This window comes from Juglans regia, chromosome 9 (assembly GCF_001411555.2).
Source record: "Juglans regia cultivar Chandler chromosome 9, Walnut 2.0, whole genome shotgun sequence".
Classification (NCBI taxonomy): domain Eukaryota; kingdom Viridiplantae; phylum Streptophyta; class Magnoliopsida; order Fagales; family Juglandaceae; genus Juglans; species Juglans regia.
Window position 1 is genome coordinate 19,135,958 of NC_049909.1, and position 18,178 is coordinate 19,154,135.

At 32.5% G+C, this 18,178-nt stretch overlaps 1 protein-coding gene across 1 annotated transcript; it reads left to right on the plus strand.

Moving 5' to 3' along the window:
- Window positions 1-10,974: 10,974 nt before the first annotated feature.
- On the plus strand, window positions 10,975-13,431 carry LOC109010131 (probable WRKY transcription factor 41). The gene is made up of 3 exons (XM_018990849.2): window positions 10,975-11,586; window positions 11,696-11,824; window positions 12,141-13,431. Exons 1-3 carry the CDS (start codon window positions 11,261-11,263, stop codon window positions 12,766-12,768), a joined length of 1,083 nt encoding a protein of 360 aa, XP_018846394.1. The 5' UTR covers window positions 10,975-11,260; the 3' UTR covers window positions 12,769-13,431.
- Window positions 13,432-18,178: the final 4,747 nt, after the last annotated feature.

The following is an 18,178-nucleotide window of genomic DNA, read 5'->3' on the forward strand; positions in this document are numbered from 1 at the left end:
GTTTGGGTTGCTGTGTTTCTCTTTTTCTGAAACCAATCCCAAAAGATTATATATACTAATTTCTATGATTAGCTAGTACTACGTAATGTCTTCCTGTACGTAGCATCTTATTATATTTTCATAAGTGATAAGGATAGATAGTGTATTAAATCATACATTATTTAAAAATCAGAAATTTTTACTCTTTATAATATTTTAATAAGACTCCAATTATCTCATAGACTCCTTTTAAAGTATAGACTACATAATTCAATTAGGTATTATATTCCATTAAAGCGTTACACTTCGAGTACTGTTGGAAGATCGTGATCACAACAATATTATTATTCAACGTACGTACGCTAATTGGTGTTTCTGACGTTAGGTGCTGAAAGATTAATGAGGATTGCAGTACTGAGCGAGGCAAGTCTATGCCAAATGCAAAGTTCACTGCCATCATACTTAGCCAGCAACATGAAGTACTCCTTCCATTCTAAACCCAATCAAATTGCTCAACATCTGAGAGAGATCAGAGACTAAATTATTCCATCTGTACACAAATGATAAATGATAATTTGTATTTCAAGTAGTCCAAGGTGGGTACATAAATAAAAAAACCTGCTCATTAATACCTGATCAACCCCGCACGGACATGCACAAACAGAAAGAACAACAATAAAAGAGATGCATTTCCTCTTATTATAAGTAAGGGGAAGTGTGTGTGTGTGTGTATATATATATATATATATATATGGGGAAGTTTTTAACGTCTTCATATAATTATACAATTATATGATTCATGCAATAATGAAATCGATCACTAATTCACTTTTTTTTTTAATAGGAAATAGACATCATTTCATTTATGAAATCGAAGTTACAACTGTGACTGGTCATTACAGAGAAAAAATTCAGATTACAAGCCAAACTACTCAGTTGTAGGGAGCTTCTCCACACACAAATTTTTTTGTGACGGACATTGTCTTAACTTCTAGGAACTCTCTACTAACAAAACCGGTTTGTCTGAGAGTATCATTCTCTAAAAAAAATAAAAAAAATAAAAAAGAGATAACCATCCCCCCTCCAAAGGAGGAGAATGACACAAACACTCTCATCCTCCAAAAGAAGAGAAGGACAAACCACCCCCATCTTCAAAAAGAGGTGGAGATTCTCCTGTTATGGACCAAAGTCTAATAGCCCATTTCTTTTATTTCCTAACACAAACAAACAAAGACTAAAACTACATACAGTTAAAAACATTGCAATCAAGCAAAAAAAAAAAAAAAACACTGTCCAAGGCGGTTGAAGTGGCGCGTGAAGGACATACGCCACTCTAGGAGGATGCCAAACAGTCGATCTTGAGGATACTAAAGTTGCTGGCCCTAGAAACATCGCGCATGGCGGTAGCGCAAGCCTTCTCTTCATGGTGTGTGGAAGCCACACGTCCGCGATGACTTGCTTGTGTATGCTACGCACCGCTCTTTTTGGCTCTGTATTTAGTGGTCTGGAAGATCGGCGATTGAGAAAATCCATGATGGGGTGCGTGTAGTACGTTGGCCAACAGAAAACCAAGGGTTGGCGTTTCTCATTTATTTGACCTGGAAAAAAAAACACAAAATAGAGAAAATAAATATGGGGAAGAGGGAGGGGGGATGGAAATATGGGGATGGAAGGAAGGAGGGAGAGGAGTCGAAGCTCCCTAGAGAGGTTGGAGGTTCTCTCTCTAGAAGAATGTTAGGGCCGGCTATACCACTTCACTTAAATTGCTTTAACATACACACATCATGTGATGAGAAGCATATGGTACCTATGATTTGATACATTTCAAATTAAAGAGATGTCTCCTAGCAGACCGGCCTCTCAAGAACATGCAGCAGACCATATACCTTATTTTTTTTCTCAGCAAATTAAAGTTTGAAATAAGAGATTATTTGTTTGGTTTATAGAAAACTTTTAAAAAAAAATAATAATAATAAATTGACATAATTTAAGATAATAGATGATATTATAAAATTTTATTTATTATAAATTACATTCACATTTTATATCAATTTATAAATTTATTTTTTATAAAATTTATTTAAAAAAAAAAAAATCTGCCAATAGGGGGGGTCATAATCACAACTGTCATGATCACGTGCAACACCTGATCCTAATTGTCCCCACTCCCCCGACTAGTACTTATTACGCTCTCACTCACTTTGGATGGCTTGAAAACCATAGCTAGCAAGTAGCCACCCACTCAATTAATTCCCAAATAATATTGTAGAAACCCCGGCCAACCATCCATTGTATTGTGCTAAAGGCGATGATCATGACCATGTATATATAGATGTCAGTGCAGGTTATCATTAATTGATGATCCCATTGACTCCAGAAAAGAAAATGGCTTAGTTCCCAGAAAAGAAAATGGCTAGCTAGACACGATCCATTAATCATTATTTAATTTATGTTTTATCTGATTAATTGGCTTGTTTTAGGACCACATAATTAATAATGTTTAATTTCTAGGTTGCGAGGATGGAACAGTACTGTATAGTAATTAGTTATACACGATATTCCTTGTTTCACATTTGTCCCCAATTAAGGCTCCTTTGCCGGCCCACTTTTCATATACTGGTGGGTATATAAGAAAACGTTATGATTATGCATTGATAATCTCAAATGCACATACAAAAGGAGAGGTGGGGATATATATATATATATATATATATATATATATCTTATTGAAAAGTGAATAGATAAGATTGAAAGGTTAATGAAAAATTATAGTTATATACAATAATATTGTGTATTCATTTTTCAAATAAGATGTATCAAATGATTTTTTAACAAGATGTAAGCCAAAGCCAAATCCCTACGGTTATTGCTTACTATAAGTTCAAGATGTGGCATACTGGTCTTAGGATTTATATAGTGGCTCACATATATAAAGCATTAATCGTACATAGCCAAATCCAATAAATTCTGACCGAAGAACATGCACCGAGTTAATGTCATGCGCGCGCGCATGTATATATATATATATAAAGAGCCTATTAAACGACAATTCTTGTTTTAACAGTTTTCTTTATTTTTTCGTTAAAAGTTATTCCCATCCGCTAAATGGCTATATTTCCAATTTGAAATTTGATGCCCATTTATTGGGTCTTTTACGCCATCCGTATTTCAAACTTGATGATGCCCATTTATTGGATCTTTTACACTACGGTTGTTTTTTCACCGACTTATTGAAATTATCTCTATTTATCAGTTCTTGATGTTACATCTGCATGCACATCATTTTGAGATTCATTGTATTTACATCTGCCAATACAAATCTATAATTAATAATTACATATTAAAAAAAAATACAAATACATAAAATTTAAAGAATAACACAACGCATAAAATACTCCTCAGCCGAAGAAATTTCCCCTATTTCTCATTGAGTTTGTATTCATCTTTGTGCTGTTGGAAGTTACTAGAGATTTACATATTCAAATTTTGTTGGATTTGAGGTAATATTCCGTATCTTTATTAATCTTATGTCAACTATATATTTGAAAGAAAAAAATCATGTTCTGACCTCAAGATCTACAACTGCATATTCAGTTTATCTTTCTTCTATAATATGTTTCTCTCAAATCAAGTGTCTGGAAGCAGTGCAGTGGTGCTAAAGTTTGAAGGAAATATTGAAAAGGTCAGTCTAACCACCTTTTGTGTGTTTATAGTATATCTATAGTCTAGCTATGTTTTACGTTTATAGTTTCAGTCTAACTAACTTTTGTGTGTTTATAATATATCTACAGTCTAGTTATGTTTTATGTTTATAGTTCATATAAAGTATACCAACAACCATATATGAACCTATAAAAGAGAAAAACCATGTGCATATTGTGAGTAGTGTGCTTGTGATTTCAAAGACATTTAAGAAAAGAAAACGACAAAGAATTAAAAAGAAAATCACAACAAACACGACCCATATATGTTCTCTGTAAGAAAACGACATAACTTATGTTTTTTGTAGTTGACAAGTATATAAATACAGGATGTGTATAGACAAATAGACAAATAAATTTATCGAAAATTCTAACAGCACAAGATTCAAAATTCTATAGTTATTTAATTGTAACAAACTATTATAGAGTTATTTACATACAATATGCCGCTTCTAATTTAAAATTTTGAATGATCATAAATTGCTAACTAACCATAGGATTAAACACCACATACCCTGTATGCATAGTGAAACAACACATAATACATGTCCTAATACAAAAGTATTAATCTTCCGACACATACCCTGAGCTATGGTTTAACCTATGCCATATGTCATAAATATAATCTGTATGTATTGACAAAAAAAATAATTTAGAAATAATAGCAAACCAACATACATGAGGTGGGGAAAAGAAACATATTTGAAACATAAGTTTTTTAAAACTAGAGAAGATAAAAAAATATGCATTAGCTGGAAAATAAAAAAACATATCTGAAGGATGAACTTTCAGATTTGTTAGATTTAAAAATTCCTTTCAGAAAATCAGGGAAAAAAAAACAGAGTTGTTGATTTTTACAAATAAGGAAAAAAGACAAACCAACACCCATCAGGCAAAAAATAAATAAATAAATAAATCTTACATCTGAAAGATGAGGCTTCATATTCCTAAAAATAGAGGATCTCTCTCTCCACCGAGAGTCACTCCACGAAAGTCCAATCCATCCAACCAAAACCTCACTACCACCACTGTGACCCTCGAGACACCATAGCCACGTCCAAATCCATAAACAAAATAATACATAAATACATAAATACATAAATAAAATAATACATAAATACAAAAACGTGGAGAGAGAGTGGGGAAGAGGGAAGACGCCCAAAATTAATTTCATTCTGCTTCACATGTGTGCGAATAATTCTTCCCCAAGATGGTTCATATCAATGAGGTAAAGACTTGTTTAGAAAGTGGATATTATTTCTAAACAAAATAATACCCCGTCGCCCATCTATTGTATAGACTGAAACTAATGAGTTTTGCTTTTTCTATAAGCATGAATAGTAGGCTGACGTAAAATTAAAAAAAAAAATTAATAAAAAAACTCAGATCAGAAGAAGGGAAAAAAAAAAAAAAAAACTCCACCTTTCCCGTGAAGAACATTCGTGTTCTTCATTGTAAGAGGTGGTTTGGAGTTTCATCTAATAGTGCTGGAAGAGGTGGTGCTGACAAGGGGATAGCCTCACGGTGATTGAGCTGGGCTGAGCAGCAGCTATTTGGAGGAGGGTTACGGTGGTTCTCGACTCTGAGTTCTGTGGGTGTGGCTATGGGTGAGGACAATTTGAGGTGGCTTGTAGCGACGCGGCTGGTCGTGAGGCTTGGGAGGTGTTGCTGTGGCTGAGGAGATCGGGAAGGATGAGAAATCTAGAGAGAGAGAGAGAGGGAGGCTCTGTTGAGTGGCAATACGATGGAGGCCTTTCCGTAAGAGAGAGAGAGAGAGGTTGCGAGTAGAGTATCGGACGGATAGAATTCACTATCCGTGTGTTTTCTCTGTATCAAACCAAATGGTGGATGCGGCCATAAGTTGTGTTTTCTCGGGTGGAGTGGACGACCAAGATGTGATTGTAGAGTGGTGAAATGGATCGTGATGGAATCTAAATGCAACTTAACTCATCTCAATTCATCATTACAATTTTTCTAAATTCCAACACAAAATATAATAAACAATTCAATTTTTTCAAATTCTAAAATATTAATAGTATTAAAAAATAATTTTCTAACAATATTAAAAAATAATTTTCTTACCGAAAATTTCCACCGAATTGTATTTTTTTTTACTTAATGATTAAGTTAGTGTTTACTTAATGATTAATATTTTTAAAAAAAAAAGTAAAATACTATTCCTACAGGAATTTATTGTCGAAAATTTCTACCAAATTGCATTTTTTTTACTTAATGATTAAGTAAGTATTTTTAAATGAATTTGTGATTTTTTTTATATTTTTTAAAAATATTTAATTTTTTTTATATACGACATAAACATTATATCGTTATTTAATTAAATAAAAAAATTATGTCTTTACTAATAAAAAATTAATTTAAAAAAAATAAAATATAAACTAAACAAATATACATTTCACGTTACTTTTACTTAATATATATATATATATATATATCGATGTCGTTAATTACCACTCACGTAAAATTAACTAGACAATATTGTTTGTGCACTCTCCCCCAAGGCCTCGAGCTTGCCGTACGTGTCTGGCAATGCTAGAAGCTCTTGAGAGAGAGTGAGCAACCAAATTGCCTCCGCCTTCATATATTTGACACACAAAACTTGTCGATCGTATGCAAGGCACAGCCTTTTCAGTCTCCCCCAAAGGGCTTCTAACCCCAACCCCAATTGCCTTACAATGATCAGTAAGAATACATAAAATTCTGGCGCAGGTAAGAAGCCCTTGAGAGAGAGCGAACAGCCAATGCCTTGAAACATTCATCCTCATGATGTTTCTTGATGTTGCTGCCTATTTCTTGTAGTTTGAATAGGAATGGGCCTATATAACTCCTATTTATAGGGCACAAAAATGATTCTGTAACTAAAACAAAACACGTTGAAATTCAGTACGTACTGATCAGCTAGGGCGCCTTACTACTTGGTGGGGTCTGTTCGATGATCTCCACATCTAACACTTGAAAATTAGTGGCAAAACCATATCCTCTTGCTTTCTAAGAGATTTTCCTCCATGATAGTGATTCCAAGGGCAAACCCATGATCATCTTGCCACTTGTTGGATCTGTATTAATGGAAGATCAGAATGTGACAATATTACAGTAGTACTTTGTGCATATTCCAGCCAAAACAGTCTTGAAATCCAAAGCTAATCATGAAAAGCTTTGGGGGTGGAGTACGTACTGACTGCCCTAGCTATAAGCAAAAGGCTGGTTGACCCTTGGGACCTCAACGAGACAATCAATAATCTTTTTTTCCTGAACATGAAAGAATAAAGCCAGCTTATAATTAAGGGTGATAAGCATCTCGACGACCCTTATCCTTCCTCAGACTAAGTTATGTGCAAATTTGTATGCATATATCCCGCTGACATTCCTCCCATCCTACTTTTTATCCTCTCGCTTTCGATCTCTACATGACCCAATGGCATATCTTCGGACTGCTGGTTATACAATATTATTATATATTCGATTCCCTGCTGACATTCCTGATCATCTCTTTTTTAACAAGTTGAAATTTCTGTCTAATTCATTAATATTTGGTATAAATATATTGTTTGCTCTCAAATGATAGTATATAAATACATTTTACATTATAATCTACATTTTATATTTTTAAATGAGAATTGCTATATCTACAAATATATTTTTTTAAAAACAAACTTACAAATTGATCATGTAATAAGAGATCTGTTTTATAAAAAAAAAAAACTTTATAATTTGAAATACGACATTAAGTCATATCAGTTTGTAACTTTATTTTTATAGGTCCTTTTTTTTTTTTTTTTTGATGTAATCTAAGCATTTCTCTTTTTAAATTATCAACAACCAATACATCGCATTGTTACTCCGATTGACAGTTAACATTATGTTAGGTTATCTTTTTATTTCAATTACTAAAATTATATTAATCTTGATTTTTAATAGTTGAAATACGTTATGTATTAATTTTGATAACCTATTGATATAAATCACAAAATTTCTAATAACATAAAGTTATAAAGTGTATTTACTCTCCAGTAACATACTGAAATTGTTTGAGAATGTTTGTGAATAGTAATAAAAAAATAATAATAGAATTTAAATAATAATAAAAAGTAATAAATAGTAATAAAAAATAGATAAAAATTAATAATAAAATAATAAATAGTAATGAGGTATATTCAAACGTAAAGCAAAGTGCACAACTTTGATGTGTGCAAGAAAAGCAAAGTGCACGTAGACCACAACTATAGCACCATTTTGGGCTTGATTAAGCCCAAATTCTCACCTTGAATTACCTCCAACTAGTCAGAGCTGCGTTGATTCACTTTGGGCTGTTAAGCCCAATCTTTCAGCGTGAATGTCCTCCATTAGTCTCAGCTGCGTGGATTCGAACTGGGCATGATTAGGCCTCATTCTCCCTTATAGAAACATCTGAGATCAGAATCTGTAAAATCCTACTGTACAACGTTAAATGGATTACATGACTTGGATTCCTCGTTTGAAACCCAACCATATTTTTTGGTAGGAGTTTCCTATTAGATTATTAGGTAATTTTTTTTTTTAAATAGATAAACGTGTATAGTATATTAGTATGTAGGTCTCAAAGTATCTAGCATGTATTTAATGTTGTCTAGAGACAACAATATAATAATAAAGACTTTTAAATATAATTATTCAATAATAAATACCGAAAAGCCACGTGTTTATCTTTTTTCAAAATTCACGTTTAAAGTTTGAATATAAAATTAAGAATTATGCTACACATAAACTTTACACTTTATACACTATTTAAAAAATATATGATTTTATTATTTTATCCGCATATTTTATATTTTATATTTCATGAAACACGAGAGTAAAAAAATAAATTCATATATTTTTAAATAATGTGTAAGAGTATGAGACTTATATATAGAATTTTTCCAAACTAAAGCAACGGTCCTTATACCACTATCAACGTAAACACACCCACAACACCATTGATATAGTAGACATGCATTTGTAAAAAAAAAAAAAAGCAATATTCAAAAATTAAATCATAATTATATTTAGAGTAGTATTACATATACTTATAATTTTATTTACGAAACTTATTTAATTAATTTTCTTTTGAGGTTCAAATTTTGAAATTTGAATTTAATGATTTTCACCATATTAATAACTTGGAGAATTAAGTTTTTATTTTAAGTAAAATTAACATTTTCCTTAATCTTCGATATATGTCTGTCACCTCAATAGTGTTACACGGGTATTACATTTATGGTATTAGAAATAGTATTACTAATAAAATTATGTAGGTTCTTAATCCCAAAATATCACCAGAATTCACATTGTAAATTATCTCTCAAGTATTTAGAGGATATTCTAAAGGAAAAGGGTCCAATGGGTTAGACATGAGAGAGCATGTCTTTTCCTAAGTCCAGTTTTTTCCACAAAACCGCGTGTAATAGGGAATCATTGCACTAAAGAAATTGAACTTCTCATGATACATGCTGATGTGGATTGAAATTTGAACTACTTATCACAGCATTACAGTTCCTCCCACTGCAACACTTCTGGTTAATATCATTTAGTTCCAGTTTGTTTAATCTCGGCATTTCCAAATGACATTTGTAATTTTAGGATGTACAAATATCACGTATTCTTTTTTAAAAAATTGATAAATTTGAGATTTATATGAAACAATTATTATTTTTAATAATATACTCAACTTCTTTCCAAAGAAAATACACGAGACTTTAACATTACTCTTTTCCAAAAGTAAAACACCAATTCTAAATTATATAATTCTTTTATATTGGTTTACCAAATAACAGGAAGGAGATTGTTAGCGGAGGAAAAAAAAAAAAAAAAAAAACTTGTAAAAATTAAATGCTTAATCATGCAGTAAATAAAATTGTTATATTAGAATTGACCTTAAATTCCTGTTCTGCATAGGGAAGTTGAAACCAAGCTGAAGGCAGAGTTTGATTTCATGGTCTTAAAGGTTCAGAGAACCTGGTAAGGGGTCCAGAAGAGAAGAAGCTCTGCTGTATTAGCCATTTGTGGTCCTCACAATTGGAACTAAGTGACAAATTGACTTGAAACTGGCATAAAAGGGTGGACGACAAAATAGAACACTCGGCTTAGCTAGATTGTTTATTTTTTCCTTAATAAATAAAAATAAATAGTTCAAGTGAAAACTGTTTGAGGAATTTGTGTATAAAATAAATTTTAAGATCTATTCATTGTTGGAATTTGTTTAATGAAAGTGGATAAATACATTTAAAATTTTTATGAGAACTTTTTTTAGCAATTTTTTTTTTTTTTTTCATTTGTGTTTGATTCTAGAGAAGTCAAGACAATTGATTAGATATCTTATCTAAAAAATAAATTCGTTTGTTTTGTTGAAAGTTGAATAAAATATTATTATAATATAATTTTTTAATGTAATTTTTGTTTTGTAATTTGAAAATATTGAATTATTTATTATATTTTGTGTGAGTGTTTGTGAAAGTTGTAATGATTATATAAGATAAGATGATATGAGATAGTTTGATTTTGTGTAACCAAACCAGTCCTGAAAACAATTTTAGAATATTATTTTGAGAAAAAGAAACTAAACATAGAAAAATGCTATATGCTATATCTTACTTTCATTTCACTATATTAACATGTTAGTATGTTTTTTTTTTTTTTAATTGGGTGAAGGGAACTCAGACTTCTATTTTGGAGGTTGTGAGTTATGTCAATCAAGCCACATGTTATTCAACTTTTGAATTGGATTTTTTTTTTTTTTAGAAAAAACATAACAATGAATCTAAGAGGTGATATACAGTCTCTTATTAAGGGTAATTGGTGCAAACATACAATTTCCTAAAGATAATTATTTAGTCAGAGGAGCAGCAAAACAATAGTTAGACGTAAGAGTGGGGTTGAAGACGACAGTGTTGCAGAACGGGTCCATTCTACACCTACAAGCAGGAAAAACTCTATCTGAAAACATAAAGCAACAACGCGGAAATGAGATTTGAAAAATTCTTTGGTCCACTCCCTCTCAAAGCTTAGAACGAACTCTTGACTTGCATCTTTTCTTCATTTCAATCATGCAATGCAATGTCCTCCCCCTCCCCCTTCAAACCCTAAAAGTGAGACCCTTTTAATTTTTAGTAAAATAAATAAAATTGGGGCTGAATTGGTCAAATGTTGACCTTCTCACTTCCTCACTCGGTTTCTCAGTCAAACATTTGACTCTTGACCCTCCAATCTTCGCCTTTCTTTCATTCTTTAATTTTCTCAACCCAAGATTCATGCTTCCTATAAGTATAAGTGCTTCCATTTATCCTTTAAATGCAAAACTTAATTACCTTCCCTCCCTCTCCTCCCCATACACCATCACTACTACCTACTCTTTTTGCTACTGAGATACCGAGCTCCTGATCTCTTCCAAATCCTCGAAAAACCCTAATCTCATTCTGGCTACTTTCATGTTTTTATCGTATTCATTTAGTCTAGAGATGTGCCAGCCATTGTTTCAGGAAGTGAATTAAGTACTGTATAGTCTCTTAATTTATTGCTTGCAGTCCCTGTTGATAGTATTGTAGAAGATGGAGAAGAGTTGGAGCTGGGAGCAGAAGACACTGGTTAGTGAACTGATTCAGGGAATGGAGATGGCTAAACAGTTGAGAGTACAATTTAGTGCAAATTCTTCATCAGAGACCACAGAGACGTTGTTACATAGAATTTTAGCTTCATATGAGAAGGCTCTTATGATTCTGAGATGGAGTGGGTCGATGGGACAGACCCAGACTGCAGCAGGAGTAACAACAGGTGTTCCTGGGTCTCCGATTTCTGTTGATGGAAGTTTTGGGAGCAATGAATTTGATAAGGGTCTCAAAGATCATCGGGACCTTAATGATGTCTCAAAGAAAAGGTACTGAATTTTAGAGCTTGCAGACATATTTCTTGATTCTACCAAAAAAAACTGTACCCAACTGTTTACTAATGCTTCTTGCTGACATGTTTTTTGGATTGGGTTGCAGAAAAATAATGCCCAGATGGACGGACCAAGTGAGAGTGAGCTCTGAGACTGGGTTGGAAGGACCCCATGACGATGGCTATAGCTGGAGAAAATATGGTCAGAAAGACATCCTTGGAGCCAAATATCCCAGGTGAGATTCTTTTCCTTATCTGCTTCAAAATCACCGATGTGGGGTCCTGCCTTCCCTTGCTCATATATCTAGTAGAATTACAAGTAGTTTTACAAAGTTGCTGGCATATTTTTTCTTTTCTATTTTTCTTTTGGTGGAAAAAGTGCTTGGAATTGACTCGCCGTGACAATTCAATCTGCATGCTTTAGGATTTCATAAGAATTTAGATGAACTTACTTAAAAAATAAAATAAAAAATTAGATGAACCAGGACTATATTCGACACTTCTGTCTGTTACCATGAACAAAAATGATAACGTTGTCTTTCACATTTGCAGAAGCTATTACAGATGCACCTTTCGCCTAACTCAAAACTGCTGGGCTACAAAGCAAGTGCAGAGAGCAGATGAAGATCCCAACGTATTTGAAATCACTTACCGAGGAAGACACATCTGTTCCCATGCTACCAATTTGGTTCCAGCACCATCATCACCAGAAAAGCAAGAACAGAAACAAAACTTCAACAACAATGACAATCAGCAAGATCAACGACCACTTGATATCCTCGGAAACATTGGAAGCAGTTTGAGGATTGTTACTGAGGAACTGGAAAACAAAGAGATGTCCTATCCCTTCTCTTTTCCTTCAACTTCATTTGGATGCACGAAGAGTGAAAACAGCAACTTCTCACTTTCGACGCTGGACAACAACACTAGTTTCCTGGGCAGTTTTTCCCCACCATTTTTATCCCCGGCTACCCCTGAGTCAAACTTTCACTCAGTGTCCCCATTCCAGAACAGCAACTTCAAAGGGGCTCACAACGGGCATCGTTCGGAATCTGACCTCACTGAGATCATCTCTGCCAACACTTCAGCCACCAGTTCTCCGATTCTAGACTTGGATTTCTCACTTGATCCAGCGGAAATTGGCCATTTCCCATTCGACTCTTCAGCGTTTTTCGCTTAGTTCCACTTAAGCTCTAAAATAAGAATAAAAACGGCATGTGGGATGCATCCACCTGTTGAATCTAGCTTTTGTATTATAATTTATAAAGGAAGGGATGTTTTTGTTGAATATATAAGATCCTCCTTAAAGTTTAGCCACTAGATTAGAATTCCATAGATACACCAATAAACTATGAAGATGGACGGTTACAACTTACAATAACTTATGCTGGAAACTCTTGTTTCCTCAAGAGAAACTCTATAATTGAACCAACACTCGATGTGCTAAACAGCTAAGAGCTTTATCCGGAATGAGAAACAGGACAATAAGTGGAGTGAAATCTGCCAGACCAGAGCAGATTAGCAGCACTTTCTGAAAACCATAACGAAACCAAATGAAGGTGAAACTTCCCTCCTGTCCCTAGATGAAGTGCCTTTTCATTTTTTTCAACCCTGAAACAGAATCAGATGTGCTTTGTTCTGCACCTTGAGCTCTCCTGAGAACTTCTCTCAACCCCATCGCAACAAATAAGTTGGTTAGATTAAGAAGCGACTCAGCTCCGCCATGTAGCCAATCCACATTAGACAACGAAGTACTGTAATGCACCTCCGCTGTTTCGACCACAAAAACAGAGTTGCACAGTTTAGGGTTCTATATTTCCAGGATCGAAAAATGGGAATCGGGTGTTTCATAAACATTTTCAATCTGTTATTTCAATGTTAATAAAAAGTATTACAAATTTTATGAAATACAATTTAAGCATTTAATATCATGTATAAATGAGTATAAAGAATAAATTCATTGACTAGCTTCAATAAAAATATGATATTAATTCAAATAATTTCAATAAATATGTAATTTATGTATTTAACCTCAATTGTTGATATTTTTTTTTCCTCATAAAAGAAGAAAATAAAGATCATAGATAATGCTAGGGTGCCTACCAAATGAGCACACTAGTACAAATGAGTTTTTTTTTTTTTTCTTTAAGCATTTTTTAAACATCCTTAACTATTAAGAAAAAATATATATATAAATTCACTAATAGTTACTTCTTTAACCATTAAGAAAAAATAAAAATAAATAAATAAACAAAAATAGATGAGTGGACACATTTGGTGAGCATATTTAGTAGTCATACTATCATTTTTCAAAGATCATTAGACAAATGTAGTATTTTATGTGAATGCAGATAAAATATCTTAGACCCAAATAACCAAACTTGGCCTAATAACCAAGCCCAACCCATCAAAATGCTCTTAGAAGACAAATGAAGAGAGAGAAAGAATGGACAAATAGAGGACAAGGAACAAAAAGGTGTTAGAGGGAAAAGAAGAGAATAAGAAGAAATGAGGGAAAGCACGTGAGTCACGCAGATGGGAGTGGAAGAAATGTTGTCATTCTTCTCCACTCCCAAGGCCAAGGATAAAAATGGAGGACAAGAAAGGGGATTTCGGCTTCTTCTTCACTTCTTCAACAAAGCGATGAGAGCTCAAGCAACCAGCAAATAGATCTCGAAATTCCATTGTACATTGAGAAATGAGAGACCGTAAAATATTTATATTATAGTGGATTTCCCTCTCAAACACTCGTGTACGCATGCATTATGCCGAACTATGTAAATTTGTATGTCTCAATCTCTTTATTTTTCCTGCATTTATTTTTCCTATTCACTATCATGGACGTACATACGAATGTCGTACATCCTCACCGGACCACTCTCGAGGGCTCCAAACCACACCGATCGAGGCCCGAGTTGTCCCAACGGGCAGAAAATGACTATTTCTCTCATTCCGGCCTGTTATGCAATTTTTTGGCATTAACATTACGCATGTAACACCCCCTTCCTGTAGGCTGGAGATGTCACGTGTTTTTATAAAAATACCCCAGCAAGATATCTCATATTTAATAAAATAAAATTTACATTTATTTCATAAAAATAATTATTTAATTAAAACATGTCTTAAAAAAATAAACAAATAAAATAAACTGAGTAAAATTTATGTCATAAAAATAATTTATTTTATGAAGTCTGGAATTTAATCAATTGCTTCATCTAATCTTATCTCGTCTACTTGTACTCCTTATCATGCTCACCCGGGGTGGTTTAAAAATATAAAAAATTAAAATGAGTCGATGACTCAGTAAGAAACTCATCATAACGTAAACATACTTAATATACGATTTTCATAAAATTATTTTATGTTGAGAACTTAAAATCATGATAATTCATGCTGATGCTTATGTTATGCATATGATTGATTTATCTGAATTAATTGATTTATTTGACTTATCTGGTTGGCCAACACACTTAACCCTGTGTGTAAAGTTGTGCACTAACTTCCCCTGTTGCAACAAAGGAAGATGATTGTGCAGTACTCTAACGTACTACGGTGGACCACGCTTGAGTCTGTGACTTGCCCGCCCACCCTGAAATTGCATTGGTACCATGCATCTGAATGGTCATCTAGTTATACTGATATGATATTATATTATACTTGAAATTAAGATAGCTTACGTGTCTTATGCAACGTGAGATGTACGAAATGTATAATACATACATAATTATAATATGCGAAATAAAATATAATGAATGTCGTGCGAAATATCATAACATGCGTGATACGTAAACATTGGCTTCCAAAGAAACTGGCTTTAATGATAATATATATATATATAACTAACTAACATATACTAATATTAATTTATGTTCAAGTTACTTACCTCGTAGCACTAAATCTAATATTTCTAGATCGAAATTGAATACCTATAAAATATGCTACTTATGTAAATTTCTAATTAAATACATATTTAAAAATTTAGGTCTAAAATACTAAGGAGAAAATATAAATATCAGTCTACTGTACACATCAGCCGTCGCACACTCAATGTATTAAGTGAAAAAAAAAAAATTTACTTGTAATGTACTGCGGCTTCCGGCTGATGCGCAACACAGCCCAAATACTAAGCGACCTGTTTTTCCTAATAATCTACATTTTAAATTCTAGAAGAGTTAAATCTTTCGTGGACATCATGAATATTAATTAAGCCCAACTAAAAGAAAAGGTGGCTGACTTAACTAACCCAAATTAAAACAAGGCCCATGCTAGTCAGCCCATCCCAAAAGAATTAGGGTCATTTTTGGTGAAAAATATTAAAAAGTTTTAAGGCCCTTACAGGAGGGTTACACGGCCAGCTTTTTAGTAGCAATTTTGCAAATACTGAAAGGTAGCTATGAGTATAACTGATAGTGGCTAAAGACTTAAGAGCAACTTTATATTCTGAAAATGGGTAATGATAGGTACCTTATTATTATTACCCATGATCCATCAACTATCTAAATGCATTTCAAATTTTTATTTATTTATTATTTTTAAGTATTTTTTAACATTTTTAATTACTAAAAAAATTAAAATAATATATAATTTTATCAATACTCACTTCTTTAATTATTAAATAAAATTAAAAATTAAAAAAAAAATAGTTGGATAGTAGTAGTTATTATTTGAAAAAATAACGATGTGATTCAACTTTTAGATGGCAGGTTCTGTAAATACCAAAACAAACTATCCATGATTAGAGCATTAGTATTGACTTCATAAAAAGTCTAGTCAAATGTAAAATTTGATGAAGTTTATCAAAATAGAACTGTATTAGATTAGTCAAATAGATAAATATGAAATTTTAAACTACAATAAATCTATAAGTTTCTTCAAATTTGAAGGTCTACTATTCATTCATCAAATCTATTATTTATTCACTTTTAATCTCTAAAAATCTTTTTTATTTACCTTTAATCTCTAACCGTCTTGTAATAATAATATAAGAATCAAATTAAATTATTAATTAACATATAATTAGTGTAATTGTAAAATATGAAAAAAAATAAAAATATTTTTATTAAAAAAATAATATTATATTATTATTTTGATAAATTTAATAATTAATTCAATGTGAAGTTATGGTTAAAAAAGTTTTAAATTGATAAAAATGATATAATTTTTATCAAACTTTAAAAATAACTTTCATAAATTCAATACCAATACCCTTATAAGTTATAACTGACGGCTCCTTTTTATTTTGCAAAGAAACGGAGGTCTGGAGGAACGAAGAAACCGAGAAGAGAAAGCTGTGAGAGGAAACTGTGAGAGAGGTCTCATATCTAGCGGCTGCAGAAGAAAAGAACGGTAGGAAGAAAGAGAGTCTTACCCCGAGAGAGGAGATTAATCTCGCGACGGTGGATCTTGTGGTAGAAAGTGATCGGAAGCACAATCTGTGGATAGGTGGTGCCTTGTCGGCAGTTTCGGGGGCTGCCGAGAGGTGACCCGACGTTCCCTGTGGTGGTCGACGGTGGAGTGGCTTGATTGAGATTTTGTGAGTATCGATTTGAAGAAGAAAGTGTATGGTATTTCAAGAATCTGATTGTTGTGAATTGTACAAGGGAGGAAGGTGAATATATAGACGGGATTGGGTCTTCGACTTGTTTGGTTGGAATTGTATTTGTGATTGCCGGAGAGTAAAGATTGGCCTTGATCACCGATAACAGAGGAAAAACGAAGGAGTTTGATCGCGTGTGGGAGTTTGATGTTTAGTCTGTACGAGGAAGGGGAGTTTGAGAGTAAGATAGAAGTTAGGTACTAAATTTTAATGGAACTCGATTAATGGATTCAAACCTTAGAAAAAATCTAATTTGATAATTTAACTACATTTATTCCTTAAATAATATTAATACTATTTGAAAAATAAAATAAAATAATATTTATTAGTGAATAATAACTTGACTAAAATTAAATAAATAGACTCAAACTATTTATATCCTAATTTGAGGATCCATATGTTACAATGCACAACCACAAATTTCATACAAAAGATTCATTCATCTCCTGATTTTTTTGTTCAATTAAAGAAAATAAAAAATTGTATATTTTATTTTTTATTTTTTTCTATGATTCTGATTGAATACAATGATGAAGAAGTTAATATATGTTTAATTCTATCATATTTTTGTATAAATTTTTTTTAAACAGTTAGACAATTTAAAATAAATACAATTTTAAATCGGTAAGAATATCAGTCTAAAATTGGCATAAATATTCTATTAGCCAACATGATACTTACAATATGTGACATTGAATCAATGAAATTTCAATTCATATAGGTCATTTACTCAGCACAGTTGTGCAAGTTGAGACCGATAAATACTACGATTCATTCAGGAGACAATGAGACATAAAGTCTGACAACTTTTGGTGAAAGAAAATAAATGTATTGTGAAGACACGGATAATTTAGGTTTTACAATATGATATTATCAACATGTGGAGAGGGAGGTGTAGTCCACGATTCCTCCATATATAATATGTTTACATTTTTTTTAAGTGTCACTCCTTCGTTCTTGTATATAATTTGATTGGTGTTTCTGAACTTTACAT